Genomic DNA, 13,398 nt, shown 5'->3' with positions numbered 1-13,398 from the left:
AAAGCTAGCCCTCTATCACTTGAGCCACAGTGCCACTTCAATTTTCTGGTGGTTTTTTGGAGATAAGTCTCATAGCCTTTCTTGCCCAGGCTGGCTTGGAACCATGATCCCCAGATCTCAGCCTCCTGAGTAGCTAGGATTACAGGTGTGAGCCACTGGCACTGAGCTTGGTTATTTGTTTTTAAAGACTCTTTAGAGCCAGGCTGGTGGCTCACGCCTGTAATCCTAGCTATTCAGGAGGCTGAGAGCTGAGGATCACGGTTCAAAGCCAGCCCAGGGAGGAAAAATCCATGAGACTCTTTTTTTTTTTTTTTTTTTTTTGGGGGGGGGGGGGTCCGGTCGTGGGGCCTGAACTCTGGGCCTGGGCGCTGTCCCTCAGCTCAAGGCTAGCACTCTACCACTTGAGCTACAGTGCCACTTCCAGCTTTTTTCTTTTTGCTTATGTGGTGCTGAGGAATCGAACCCAGGGCCTTATGCATGCAAGGCAAGTGCTCTACCACTGAGCCATCTTCCCAGCCCCCATGAGACTCTTATCTCTGGTAAACCACCAGAAAACCAGAAGTGCTGTGGCTTAAGTGGAAGAGCACAGAAGTGCCTTGAGCTGAAGCTGAAGAGCTGAGGGATAGCACCCAGGCCCAGAGTTCAAGACACACACACACACACACGCACACACGCAATCTCTTAGCTTACTCTGTATGGCCCAGCACCTGATTTTCTTTCAAAGCTGATTTTTGAGTTAGTTTTCTCTTTATTTGCTAATTTTTTTTTTCTTTGGGTCTGGTCGTGGGGCCTGAACTCTGGGCCTGGGCATTGTCCCTCAGCTCTTCAGCTCAAGGCTAGCACTCTACCACTTGAGCCACAGCGCTTCTGGCTTTTTTCTTTTTGCTTATGTGGTGCTGAGAAATCGAACCCAGGGCCTCATGCATGCAAGGCAAGTGCTGTACCATTGAGCTATCTTCCTAGCCCTTGCTAATTTTTTTTTCCATCAAACTTGTTTCCTTATTTTTCTGTTGGGCTCTGGAGATTGGAGGGCAAGGTGAGGGAGGCTTCTCCCCAAGGTCTTTCCTCGGATCACTGGAGAGATTTAGGGGGGACCAGTCTCAGATGCTAAGTACTACCTGCACACAAACTCCTCCAGTATACCAGATTGATTCTCCTGCTACTTTAAACTACAGTATTCTTTCAATTCTTCAAAAATACTTTTCATAGTCCCATTGCCTTTACATAACCTAATACTAAAGCTTCTACAGTAATCTTCTAGTATTCTTATCGACCTTTTGACCTCACCTTAAAGATTCTTTACTGAAGATTATTAAAGATTCTTTACCCAGAAGATTCTTTACTGATCTGATCACTCCATTTGAAATAGACATCATTTTCTATTTTCTTACTTTCTTTCCTTCCTTCTTTCTTTCTTTCTTTCTTTCTTTCTTTCTTTCTTTCTTTCTTTCTTTCTTTCCTTCCTTCTTTCCTTCTTTCTTTCTTTCCTTCCTTCCTTCTTTCTTTCTTTCCTTCCTTCCTTCCTTCCTTCCTTCCTTCCTTCCTTCCTTCCTTCTTTCTTTCTTTCTTTCTTTCTTTCTTTCTTTCTTTCTTTCTTTCTTTCTTTCTTTCTTTCTTTCTTTCTTTCTTTCTTTCTTTCTTTCTTTCTTTCTTTCTTTCTTTCTTTCTTTCTTTCGCTCCTGGGGCTTAAACTCAGGGTATGGGCACTGTCCCTGAGCGTTTTTAGCTCAAAGCTAGTGCTTTACCACTTGAGCCACAGCGCCACTTCTGGCTTTTTCTGTTTATGTGGTATTGAGAAATCAAACCCAGGGTTTCATGTACGGTAGGCAAACACTCTACCACTAACCCACATTCCAGCCCTTTCCTCTTCTATTTTCTTTTTTTGCCGGTCATGGATCTGAACTCTGGGCCTAGGCGTTGTCCCTCAGCTCTTCAGCTCAAGGTGAGCGCTCTACCACTTGAGCCACAGCGCTACTTCCGGCTTTTTATTTTTATGTGGTGCTGAGGAATCGAACCCAGGGCCTCAGGCATGCAAGGCAAGCGCTCTACCACTGAGCCACCTTCCCAGCCCTCCTCTATTTTCTATCCCAAGGCTCACTAGGCTTCCTTCATAATAGTTATCACATTTTGTAACATTTGCTTTCCCGTTTACTTTTGGAGGGACTTTTCTCAGAATATACTAGACCATTCTTAGACTAGTTGGTAAGCCAGTGGCAAACAGTGCCTGACATCTGAAAGTCTTCGTTAATTAATTTTCAAATTAAATGCTGAGTGGAATGACTAAATGGCATAGTTTAATTGGGTAATGTGGGTTTTTTTTTTTCTATGTAGTGGTTTTATTGGTAGTACTAAAAAGAAATTATATCTTTTTTTTTTTTTTTTTTTTTTTTTTGGTCGGTCATGGGGCTTGAACTCCGGTGCTATCCCTGAGCTCTTCAGCTCAAGGCAAGCACTCTATCACTTGAACCACAGAGCCACTTCTGGTTTTTTGGTAGTTAATTGGAGATAAGAATCTCACGGACTTTCCTTTCGTAGGCTAGCTTTGAACCGAGATCCACAGATCTCAGCCTTCTGAGTAGCTAGGATTACAGGGGTGAGCCACCAGGTGCCTGTCAAATTACATCATTTGCCACATGTGGGTATGTATGTGAGTACACCCAAAACCTTACTGTAGTGCTAAGGAAGTGATCCTATCCTAAGTTACATCCTAGCCTTCTCTTTAAGCCACTATTTCTCTAGTGTGGATGCTAAAAAAAAAAATAAGAATCTTCAAAGGCTGGGCTCTGATGGCTCATGCTGTAAGCCTAACTGCTGCAGGAGGCTGAGATCTGAGGATCCCAGTTCAAAGTTAGCCCAGGCAAGGTAAGTCTGTGAGACTCTTATCTCCAATTAACTACCAGAGAACCAGGGGGCTCAAGTGATAGAGCGCTAGCCTTGAGCTGAAGAGCTAAGGGACCGCGCCCAGGCCCAGAGTTCAAGCCCCACAACCAACAAAAAAGAAAAACAAGAATCTTCAAGTAAATAGGTAAAACAACTCCCTAATTCCACAGAAGAATATTGAGATTAAATGACTTTCTGAAAGTCAGACAGCAAAGTAAAAATTGTTTTCTCATTCTAGTTTGAGACTTACTTGTTCTGTCCAACATTCCTCTTTGGGTTTTTTGGGGGTTTTTTTGTTTTTGCTTTTTTTTGTTTTGTTTTATCAGTAGTGGGGCTTGAACTCTGTGCCTGGGTGCTCTCCTTCAGCTCTTCAGCTCAATGCTAGCGCTCTACCACTTGAGGCATAGCACCACTTCCAGTTTTCTGGTGGTTTATTGGAGATAAGAGTCTCATGGACTTTCCTGCCTGGGCTGGCTTTGAACCATGAGCCTCAGATCTCAGCCTCCTAAATTGCTAGGATTACAGGTGTGAGCCACCCGCACCCGGCTTCCTCTTTGGTTTTGATGGTGTACGTTTACTCTCTTTTCTGTTCAATTCTAGTTAGTAGTTTTGAAACAAAATTCTGGACTTCCAGAAGGCATATATCATGATCCAAGAAAAAAAAATGCATGAGTATGTGTCAGCTATATCACTTGTACTCCTTATCTCAGCACCCATCACATATGAAAACCAATGTGTCAAAGTGGCACTGTGGCTCAGAGTAATAGAGCACTAGCCTTAAGTGCTCAGGGATAGCACCCAGGCTCTGAGGTCAACAAAAAAAGGTCAATAAAAACCAATGCGTGGGTCTCATATCGTCCTTAGCAGAATTTAGTCATGTGTCAGATATTGTCAACTCCCTGTCCCATAATCGGAGCCTTGAGCTTTCTTGATGCAATTAACAACATCATTTGGTATACCTGAATAGGGTTGAACTTTTGGCTAGTTGTTTAGAAAACACGGATATAAATGAAATATCTTAAGGGGCATAGCAATACTTGAATTGCATAGCAATGTTTGAATTGTAGATCTTATTTGTTAGGATTGTTCTCTATTATGAGGAGTTTAAATTGGGATTTTCAAATAGGTTAAGTCACTATGTCTGAAGCTATATGTAGTTGATAATTATACAACATTCATCAGTGAAAACACATAGTTTGTGCTTTCCATATGAAATTTATATCAAAACTCTTTATGTAAAGCATCTAGCAGAAGTCTGACACTAGACAAATATCAGAAATTAGTATTTTTAGGCTATCTTGTAGTCTAACCTACAACTTTCAGCTAAGCAGATTCAAAGTCTAATGAAATAACTTGTCCAACACATTAGGAATTCCAATTCTGGTCCCTCAACTTAGCTTCAAAATACTTTTCATAGAGGAAGAGTATTATTCAATATATTACTCTACTAAGTTTGTTTACTGAGTATTGAATGAAAATGTGATGTATGTAATATGCAATTTTCTTAGAATATAGTAAAATTCTAATGACTTTTTTTGCTTAATTAATTTTTTGTTTGTTCAAGCTCTAGTCTGGAGCTTTAATTCAGTGCCTGAGTTTTTGTTTTTTGGTGTTTTTTTTTTTTTTTTTTTTTTTTTTTTGCTTAAGGCTAGTACTCTACCATTTGAGCCATAGCTCCAATTTCAAGTGTGTGTGTGTGTGTGTGTTTTTAATTGGAGATGAGTCTCCTGGACTTTTCTGCCCAGAACCTGACCAAGTTTGTATCAGCCTGGTTTGAGCACTCAGTCCAGGTAGAGCAGGACACCTGGATGGCAGTGAGCTCTATTACTTTGGGCAGAAGGGAATGACAAAAATACAATGTGGGAAGGTGGCTATTCAGTTCCAGTGCTCTTCAGACAGCACTAGTGGGACCTGGAGTCCAGGGTAGGCAAATCCTGGAGTTCATCTATGCATGAGGCCATGAGAGGGCTTGCCCACCTGCCCTTCCTCTTAGGGAGGCCACCCAGTAAGTGCGTGGGAGGTGCAGGACACTGCTGACTGCTTTACTCAAGCATCCAGGGCCTGATGGCTGATTCCTAGGTGTCCCCTGTATACTGAGGTCCATGCCTCAAGAAGGTGGGCAGTATAAGGCAGGCCCCAGGGACCTGCCCATTGGCACTCAACAACTTTAGGGGCACTTGAACATTTTTCTTCTACTCTTCTGGATTCTAAATGGCTATAGGCTTACCTTGCGACCTTTCCTTCAAACCCCAAATTGCTGAAAAGTTACTTAAAATATTTCATCTACTTAAGAGATTTTCATAATAAAGGTTTAACAAAATCAGAAGGAAAAAAAAAAGGCAAATTAGAAAGGACAAAATAATGGCATTCACAGGGAAATGGATAGAACTAGAACAAATCATTTTGAGTGAGGTAAGCGAGGAGCAGAGACCAACAGCATATGGTCTCCCTAATATGTGGAGGTTAAATCCAAAATGTAAGGAGATACAACAGAGTAAACAAGACTGGAGAAACAAAGGACCTCCACTCATCTTGTTGTATCATTACTAAATGACTGTTGACCACATATAAGCTATATGTGCACACATCTGAGGGAAACTAGGAGGAGGACACAAAAACAGAGGGAAAGGGGAAAACATACAACAGCAGAACCCATCAGCTGCACTGGACGTCGATGAAAACGAATTAAGCAACTCAAGGGCATCGATGGGAGGGAGGGAATGAGAGGGATAGAATGTGTTTGTGACTTTAAGTATCACTATCTCACAATACTATGAAATTTGTGAAAATTATGTAATCACTTATTCACAAAAGAAAGGCAGAGCAATGCCCTACACTTTTTATTTAGCCCCTGAGAGAATATATTTGCTTATCATTTGTAATCTATTAACTTCCAAAAAGAGTTTGTGTCTGAAGCATTGGACCTAATGATCCAGGACTAATGCTCACCAGCAATTAGTTATTGAAATTTCTAGTATAAAATTACTTTAATACCTACATATTTGTTAATGGAGCTTTGGAGCTAGAAGAGAAGAAACTATTTCTTGAGCCAATATGCTTTTATGTCCACTTAGTACATTCTTCTTTTTCAGTGATATAACCTGCAGTTTCTTTTTCTTTTCTTTTCCTTTCTCTCCTTTCTTCTCCCTCCCTTCCTTCCTTTCTTCCTTTCTTTCTCTCTTTCTCTCTCTCTTTCTCTCTTTCTCTCTTTCTCTCTCTCTTTCTTTCTTTCTCTCTGTCTGCCTTTCTTTCTTTCCTTCCTTCCTTCCTTCCTTCCTTCCTTCCTTCCTTCCTTCCTTCCTTTCTTTCTTTCTTTCTTTCTTTCTTTCTTTCTTTCTTTCTTTCTTTCTTTCTTTCTTTCTTTCTTTCTTGCCAGTCCTGGGGCTTGAAATCAGGGCCTGGACACTGTCCCTGAGCTAATTTTGCTCAAGGCTAATGTTCTACCACTTGTACCACAGTTCTACTTCAGACTTTTTGGTGGTTAATTGTATGTAAGAATCAGACTTTCCTGCCTAGTCTGTCTTCACACTGTGATTCTCAAATCTCAGTCGCCTGAGAGTAGGTAGGATTAAAGACATGAGCCACTGGCACCTAACAATAATCTTTATATTTTTGTGCCAGTACTAGGGCTTGAACTTGAGGTTCTCCCTCAGTTTTTCTGCTCAGGGCTGGTGCTTTTCCACTAGAGCCATGACTGGTTCTGGCTATTTGCTTCTTGAGATAAGAGTCTCTTCAATTAGTCCAGGCTGGGCTGGCTTAGATCTCAGCATTCTGAGTAACTAGGATTACTGGTGTGAGCCACCTCCCAGCTCTGGCTTCAAATGTTAATCCTTTCATAAATGTTTACCTTGGGTGCAGTTAACTTTAAAATAGTTAACTAGGGGGCTGGGAAGGTGGCTCAGTGGTAGAGTGCTTGCCTTGCATGTATGAGGCCCTGGGTTCGATTCCTCAGCACCACATAAGCAGGAAAAAAAAGCCAGAAGTGGTACTGTGGCTCAAGTGGTAGAGTATCAGCCTTGAGCTGATGGGCTGAGGGACAGCACCCAGGCCCAGAGTTCAGGCCCCACAATCAGACATAAAAAACAAAAAAAGTTAACTAGGGGCTGGGAAGGTAGCTCAGTGTGCTTGCCTTGTATGCATGAGTCCCTGGGTTCGATTCCTCAGCACCACATAAGCAGGGCACTGTGGCTCAAGTGGTAGAGCACTAGCCTTGAGCTGAAGAGCTGAGGGACAGTGCCCAGGCCCTGAGTTGAGGCCCCATGACCAGCCAAAAAAAAAATAGTTAACTACTAGAGGCTGCTCAAAGAAGTAGAAGTCTAAAGCATATCTTCTTCTAAACTTTTTAACTCCTTGAAGGTCAAGTCCTTTCTTAGGTCCTTGTTCCCATAGTCGAAGTTAAAGATTTAATAACATCGAGCACTTTGATTTCCTTGATATCAGCAGTCATGAAATGAGCTCCAGCTCTCCTGCTCTATACCCCCGCTTCTATTCCATTCTGATGGTCAGCTTATTCGAGTTTACTGTCCTTGCAAGGATTTGGGCAGGACTTGGGGTGTCATAACAAAAAGGTAAACATAACAATGCCTAATAGGAGTTTATCCATATGAATGGGGTGATTATATCACTCTTCCATACTGAAAGACATCTAGACATCTTTGGTCTACCTTAACATACAGACTGTAAATTATATGTGAAATTAATTTTGATTGGCTCTAAAAAGGAAGACCTCAGAATTTAGAATGAGGTTGCAATAAAAGGCCAACATGGGGTCTGGGAAGGTGGCTCAGTGCTTGCCTCACATGCATGAGGCCCTGGGTTCCTCAGCTCCACATAAGCAGAAAAGGCTGGAAGTGGTACTGTGGCTCAAGTGGTAGAGTGCTAGCTAGCCTTTAGCTGAAGAGCTGAGGGACAGCACCCAGGCCCAGAATTCAGGCCCCGTGACCAGCCAAAAAAAAAAGGCCAGGTGCCAGTGGCTCACACCTGTAGTAATCATAGCTACTCAGGAGGCTGAGATCTGAGGATTACGATTCAAAGCCAGCCCAGGCAGGAAAATCTGTGAGGCTCTTACCTCCAATAAACCACTGGAAAACCAGAAGTGGTGCTGTGGCCCAAGCACTAGAGTGCTCGCCTTGAGCTGAGCTGAAGAGCAGAGGGACAGTGCCCAAGCCCAGAGCTCAAGCCCCACGACGGACCAAAAAAAAAGGCCAACATGTAGAACCACTGTATAAAATTCCACAATCAGGGATAACAGTTTTATATAAAGCCTATGTTAACAATCATGGGGACAGATAAGTTGGACTTGAAGTGTTGCCTTCCAGTTATTTACCTTTCATGTGACTAGATCTATATAATAACGCTGTTTAGGGATTTGCTTCTTTACGCACCACTCAATATGCTGGGCACTGGTGGCTCATGCCCGTAATCCTAGCTACCAAGGAGGCTGAGATCTGAGGATCATGGTTTGAAGTTAGCCTGAGCAGGAAACTCCATGATTTTTTTTTTTTTTTTGTCGGTCGTGGAGCTTGAACTCTGGGCTTGGGTGCTGTCCCTCAGTTCTTCAGCTCAAGGTGAGCGCTCTACCACTTGAACCACAGTACCACTTCCGGTTTTCAAATGGTTCATTGGAGATAAGAGTCTCACGGACTTTCCTTGCCCGAGCTGGCTTTGAACCTCCATCCTCAGATCTCAGCCTCCCGAGTAGCTAGGATTACAGGCGTGAGCCACCAGCGCCCAGCTCCATGATATTCTTATTTGTAATAAACTACCATAAAAGCCAGAAGTGAAGCTGTGGCTCAAGTAATAGAGCGCTAGCCTTGAAGAAAAACTTTGGGACAGCACCCAGGCTTAGAGTTATACACACACACACACACACACACACACACACGCACACACACACACACACACACACACATACAAGAGTTATACACACACACACACACACACACACCATAATACATATGTGTGTGTGTGTATGTCATTTCCAATGGTTTTGCTGTTCCTACTACCCACGAATTAGACTTAACTCTTGGGATAGGAGGCTTATTGTTTAGTGGCATCAGACGTATGTAAACAGTTGTTATACATAGATTGATGTCACAAAGAAAGAACTAAAATTGACACAGGTGGGAACATCCAAGCACCTTTGGCTTGCTGATCCTTTCAAAGTCCAGGAAATAAAAATTGAGTGTTCCCAAGCCTCTAATAGTGGTGTTGATCACCAATTAAGGACTTAAGGCCTCATTTGGGATACTACATCAACAGTGCCTGTAGTTGCTATCACATACATGGCATTGAATTTTCTGATAACATTTTTTTTGGGGGGGGGGTCCGGTTGTGGGGCCTGAACTCTGGGCCTGGGCACTGTCCCTCAGCTCTTCAGCTCAAGGCTAGGGCTCTACCACTTGAGCCACAACGCCACTCCCGGCTTTTTTCTTATGTGGTGCTGAGGAATCGAACCCAGGGCCTCAGGCATGCAAAGCAAGCGCTCTACCACTGAGCCACCTTCCCAGCCCTCTGATAACATTTTTAAGACCATTTTTGTTTTTGTTTTTGTCTTTTTTGTCAGTCGTGGGGCTTGAATTCTGGGCCTGGGCGCTATCTCTGCACTCTTTAGCTCAAGGCGAGCGCAGTGCACTTCCAGTTTTCGAGTAGTTTATTGGAGATAAGAGTCTCACGGACTTTTCTGCCTGGAATGGCTTTGAACCATGATCCTCAGATCTCAGCCTCCTCAGTAGCTAGGATTACAGGCATGAGCCACCGGCGCCTGGCTTTTAAAGACCATTTTTGATTACTTACTTTCTCAGTTTTTAGCATTTAGTAAATAAAATGATTACATGAATAATATGGAGATGGTATAAAGTGACCATGGCGAAGAGTTTTCTGAAAGTACTACTAGCTAAATGAAAATTTGCAGACAAAACAGTTATAAACTGCCAGTTGAAGAGATCAGAGACTGAAATAGCTGCAGGATTATTCATTTACTGTAGTAAACCTTACTAAGACTAACCACAGGAAGTCTGAAAAGGTAAGTTTGGCTAGAGAGGATAGTGTCTACTAAGAAAAAGCATGTAACACGTGTGGTATCATGTGCCTGTAGTCTCAGATTCTTGAGAAAGTGGTTGAAGCCGGAGGATTACCTGAGCCCAATAGGTTTAGGACAGCCTGAGCAACATAGTCAGATCCCCACTCTGTTAGAGAGAGAAGAGAAGGAAATAATACACACATGTGTAGTGTTTGTGATACTGCAAGGTAGATTTTGTTTTTGTTTTTTTGGGGGTCCGGTCGTGGGCGTGAACTCTGGGCCTGGGTGCTGTCCCTCAGCTCTTCACCTCAAGGCTAGTGCCCTGCCACTTGAGCCACAGCACCACTTCCGGCAAGCATGCAAGCAAGCGCTCTACCACTGAGCCACCTTCCCAGCCCCCAAGGTAGATTTTATATTATTGATGTAGATCCAGCTCTAATCCTACCTGCCTTTCTGAGATTTCTTGACTGTTTCCATACCGTACCCTTCCCCCCAAGATGTACACAAATACAGAATGCCAGATTAAGAGAGACAATATTAAAGTGGCAAGGGCTGGGAATGTGGCTTAGTGGTAGAATGCTTGCCTAGTATGTGTGAATCGCTGGGTCAATTCCACATAAACAGGAAAAACTGGAAGTGGCGCTGTGGCTCAAGTGGTAGACTGCTAGACTTTGCAAAAGAAACTCAGGGACAGTGCCCTGAGTTCAAGCCCCAGAACTGGCAATAAATTATAAAGTGGCAAAACAATACAGAAGATAGAAAAACACATCAGAAAGAAAATTTGGCCAGGTGCTGGTAGCTCACACTTGTAATCCTAGCTACTCAGGTGGCTGAGATCTGAGGATTGTGGTTCAGAGCCAGCCAGGGCAGGAAAAAGTTTGTGAGAGTCTTATCTCCAATTAACCACTAGAATACCAGAAGTGGCTCTGTGGCTCAAGTGGCAGAGCACTAATTTTGAGCAAAAAAGCTCAGGAACAGTGCATGGGCCCTGAATTCAAGCTCAATGATCAACAAGAAAGGAAGAGTTGGGGGCGGGGGAGGGAGGAAGGAAGGAAGGAGGCAGGCAGGTAGGGGAGAACTTGGCTTTGGGCATTAGTTGTCTTTTTTTGTGTGTGTGTGTGCCAGTCCTGGGACTTGAACTCAAGGCCTAGGCACAGTTCCTGAGTTTTTGTGTTCAAGGCTAGAGATCTACTACTTTGAGCCCACTGAAGGATTACAGAGACATGTCTGCACCACTTGTCACTTACTGTGATACACCAAATCAGTTTCTAAAGGTAAAGTGCAGCAATCCTAATACAACAACATAAGACATTTGAGCTACCTATAAGTGGCCACTAGTGATGCGGTGACAAGGAGAGACCAGAGACATCAATTATAACATCAACTTTTGTTTTTTGGTCAGTCATGGGGCTTGAACTCTGGGCCTGGGCGCTGTCCTCAGTTCTCAGCTCAAGGCTAGCACTCTACCACTTGAGCCACAGCGCCACTTCCACTTTTCTGTGGTTTATTGGAGATAAGAGTCTCACAGGCTTTCCTGGCCGGGCTGGCTTTGAACTGGGATCCTCAGATCTCAGTCTCCTGAATATCTAGGATTACAAGCATGAGTCACTAGCCACCCAGCCTTCATAACACAAACTTTTAAGAGAGCATTTATTCAAAATTCATGTCTAGTGAATCAGGGCTAGATTAAATCTCCTTTTAATTGTCTCTATTTTGTTGCTTTTGCTAGAGAGACTAATATCTGAGTGAGATCAGAAAATTTGTGGTATGGAACTCTGTTTATAGATTCTTTATGTCACAAAACTTTGTTATTAGGGACAATAGTCCAACAAATCTTAGATAATATTTTTTTAATCTTAGATAATATTGCTATACCAAAACAACCTTGTTAATTTGGACTTCAGAGGAAAAATTGGGTGTAATATATGTTGCTTCCTGAGTGTAAATCTTTGGTTTTATCTTCCAAGCCAGTTTGGTTATGTGATGTTTTCTTTCTACTTATGCAGCCAAATGGACGGACTGTTGAAGTGGCTGAAGAGGAACCTGTTCGAACAACTCGAAGTATAGCAGCAAAACAACCACCAGAGACAGATAAGAAAAATGAAAAGGTAAGCTTGGGAGCATATACAATTACATGAAAGGTTTTTAATAAAAGTTATGTTTATCTGTTTTTGTTGATATTGTACCTGTAATGTGAAAAATACTTAGCAAAATTGTCCAGTGGTATTGTTAAAATAGATATCTGTTACAGTGAAAATCTAATTGTCTGAAAAACAGATTTCTGTTCCAATTCTAATTAATAGAGTTTGTTTTTATAAAAAAAATAATTCGGTACTTAAGTCATTACTAAAAGATTTGACTCTGCACTTTATTTTCAATGTGAAGTTTCCAAATGTTTTATACCCCATTAATGATATATTCTTGGGATTTCATTAATTTTCAAGTTGCTGATAAAACTGACTCATTTATACTTGATTTAATGTTGTTTGGAAATAGCAAAATAAACAAACTTGATTTATATTTGTCATTGGGTTTCTTTTTGTTTTCTTTTGTTGGTCGTGGGGCCTGAACGCTGGGTCTGGGCGCCGCCCCTCAGCTCTTCAGCTCAAAGCTAGAGTACTACCACTGGAGCCACAGTGCCACTTCCAGCTTTTTCTGCTTATGTGGTGCTGAGGAATCGAACCCAGGGCCTTATGCATGCAAGGCAAGCACTCTAGTACTGAGCCACCTTCCCAGACTCAGTGGGTTTCAATATAACATTTTTGTACATTTTTACAAGGTACTCTGATCTTCCTCCCACCCCATTCCCCCAGCCTTTTTTATTTCCCTTAACAGTATGAACTGGTTGCTTACAGTTTCCTCCCCTGACCTCCCTTTCTCTAGAGTTTAAACTCACAACTTGCACTTTCTACACAAGCACTCTACTACTTGAGCTATATCTCTAGCCCTTTTTGCTTTGGTTTCAGAAAGTCTCTCACTTTATTTGACCACGGCGAAGGGGTGCTAGGGATACAGCATCAGACTGTAATCCTACTAGGCCTGTCACATGGAATGATATGTGTGCACCACCATACCTGTCTGGTTTGTTGAGATGATGTGTTATGTTTTTGTCGTCGTCGTCGTTGTTTTACAGTATTATGGTTTGAACTCAGAACCTATGCTTGCTAGGCCAAATATCTACTATTTGAGCCACACTCGTAGCCCTTATGCTACAGTTTCTTATAACTTACAGTTTCAGAACATCTTTGAAGAATGAGTGAGGAAGCAGTTCTTCCCTATAATCTGGTGAAATTGGTCTAGATTTAAGGCAGCTGCTGGTAAAATGGCTTGAAACAAAGGATAGTTGTAGGAAAGAACAGAATTTATGTCTGACTTTGACAGAAAAGTAAATCATAAAGGACTTGCTTTAACAAATAAGCATATAATTAAATGATTGTGAGATTATAGAGTAGATAGCTGATATGTTTGATATAGATTTCCCACTGTTACTTCCTGGT

General features: G+C 42.3%; 1 protein-coding gene across 5 annotated transcripts in view; it reads left to right on the top strand.

Moving 5' to 3' along the window:
• The window catches only part of Mtdh (metadherin), a 57,470-nt gene that overhangs the window by 6,940 nt on the left and 37,132 nt on the right, over nucleotides 1–13,398 (top strand). For all 5 annotated transcript variants that reach the window (XM_042673203.1, XM_042673204.1, XM_042673202.1 and 2 more), the window contains exon 2: nucleotides 11,908–12,009. In XM_042673203.1, coding sequence (XP_042529137.1) covers nucleotides 11,908–12,009 — 102 coding nt within the window. The remainder of the gene's footprint in view (nucleotides 1–11,907; nucleotides 12,010–13,398) is intronic.

This window comes from Dipodomys spectabilis, unplaced genomic scaffold (genome assembly GCF_019054845.1).
Source record: "Dipodomys spectabilis isolate Male_0828 unplaced genomic scaffold, ASM1905484v1 ptg000783l, whole genome shotgun sequence".
Taxonomy (NCBI): domain Eukaryota; kingdom Metazoa; phylum Chordata; class Mammalia; order Rodentia; family Heteromyidae; genus Dipodomys; species Dipodomys spectabilis.
The sequence above is the reverse complement of the archived record's forward strand: the minus strand, read 5'-3'. Positions and strand labels throughout refer to the sequence as shown.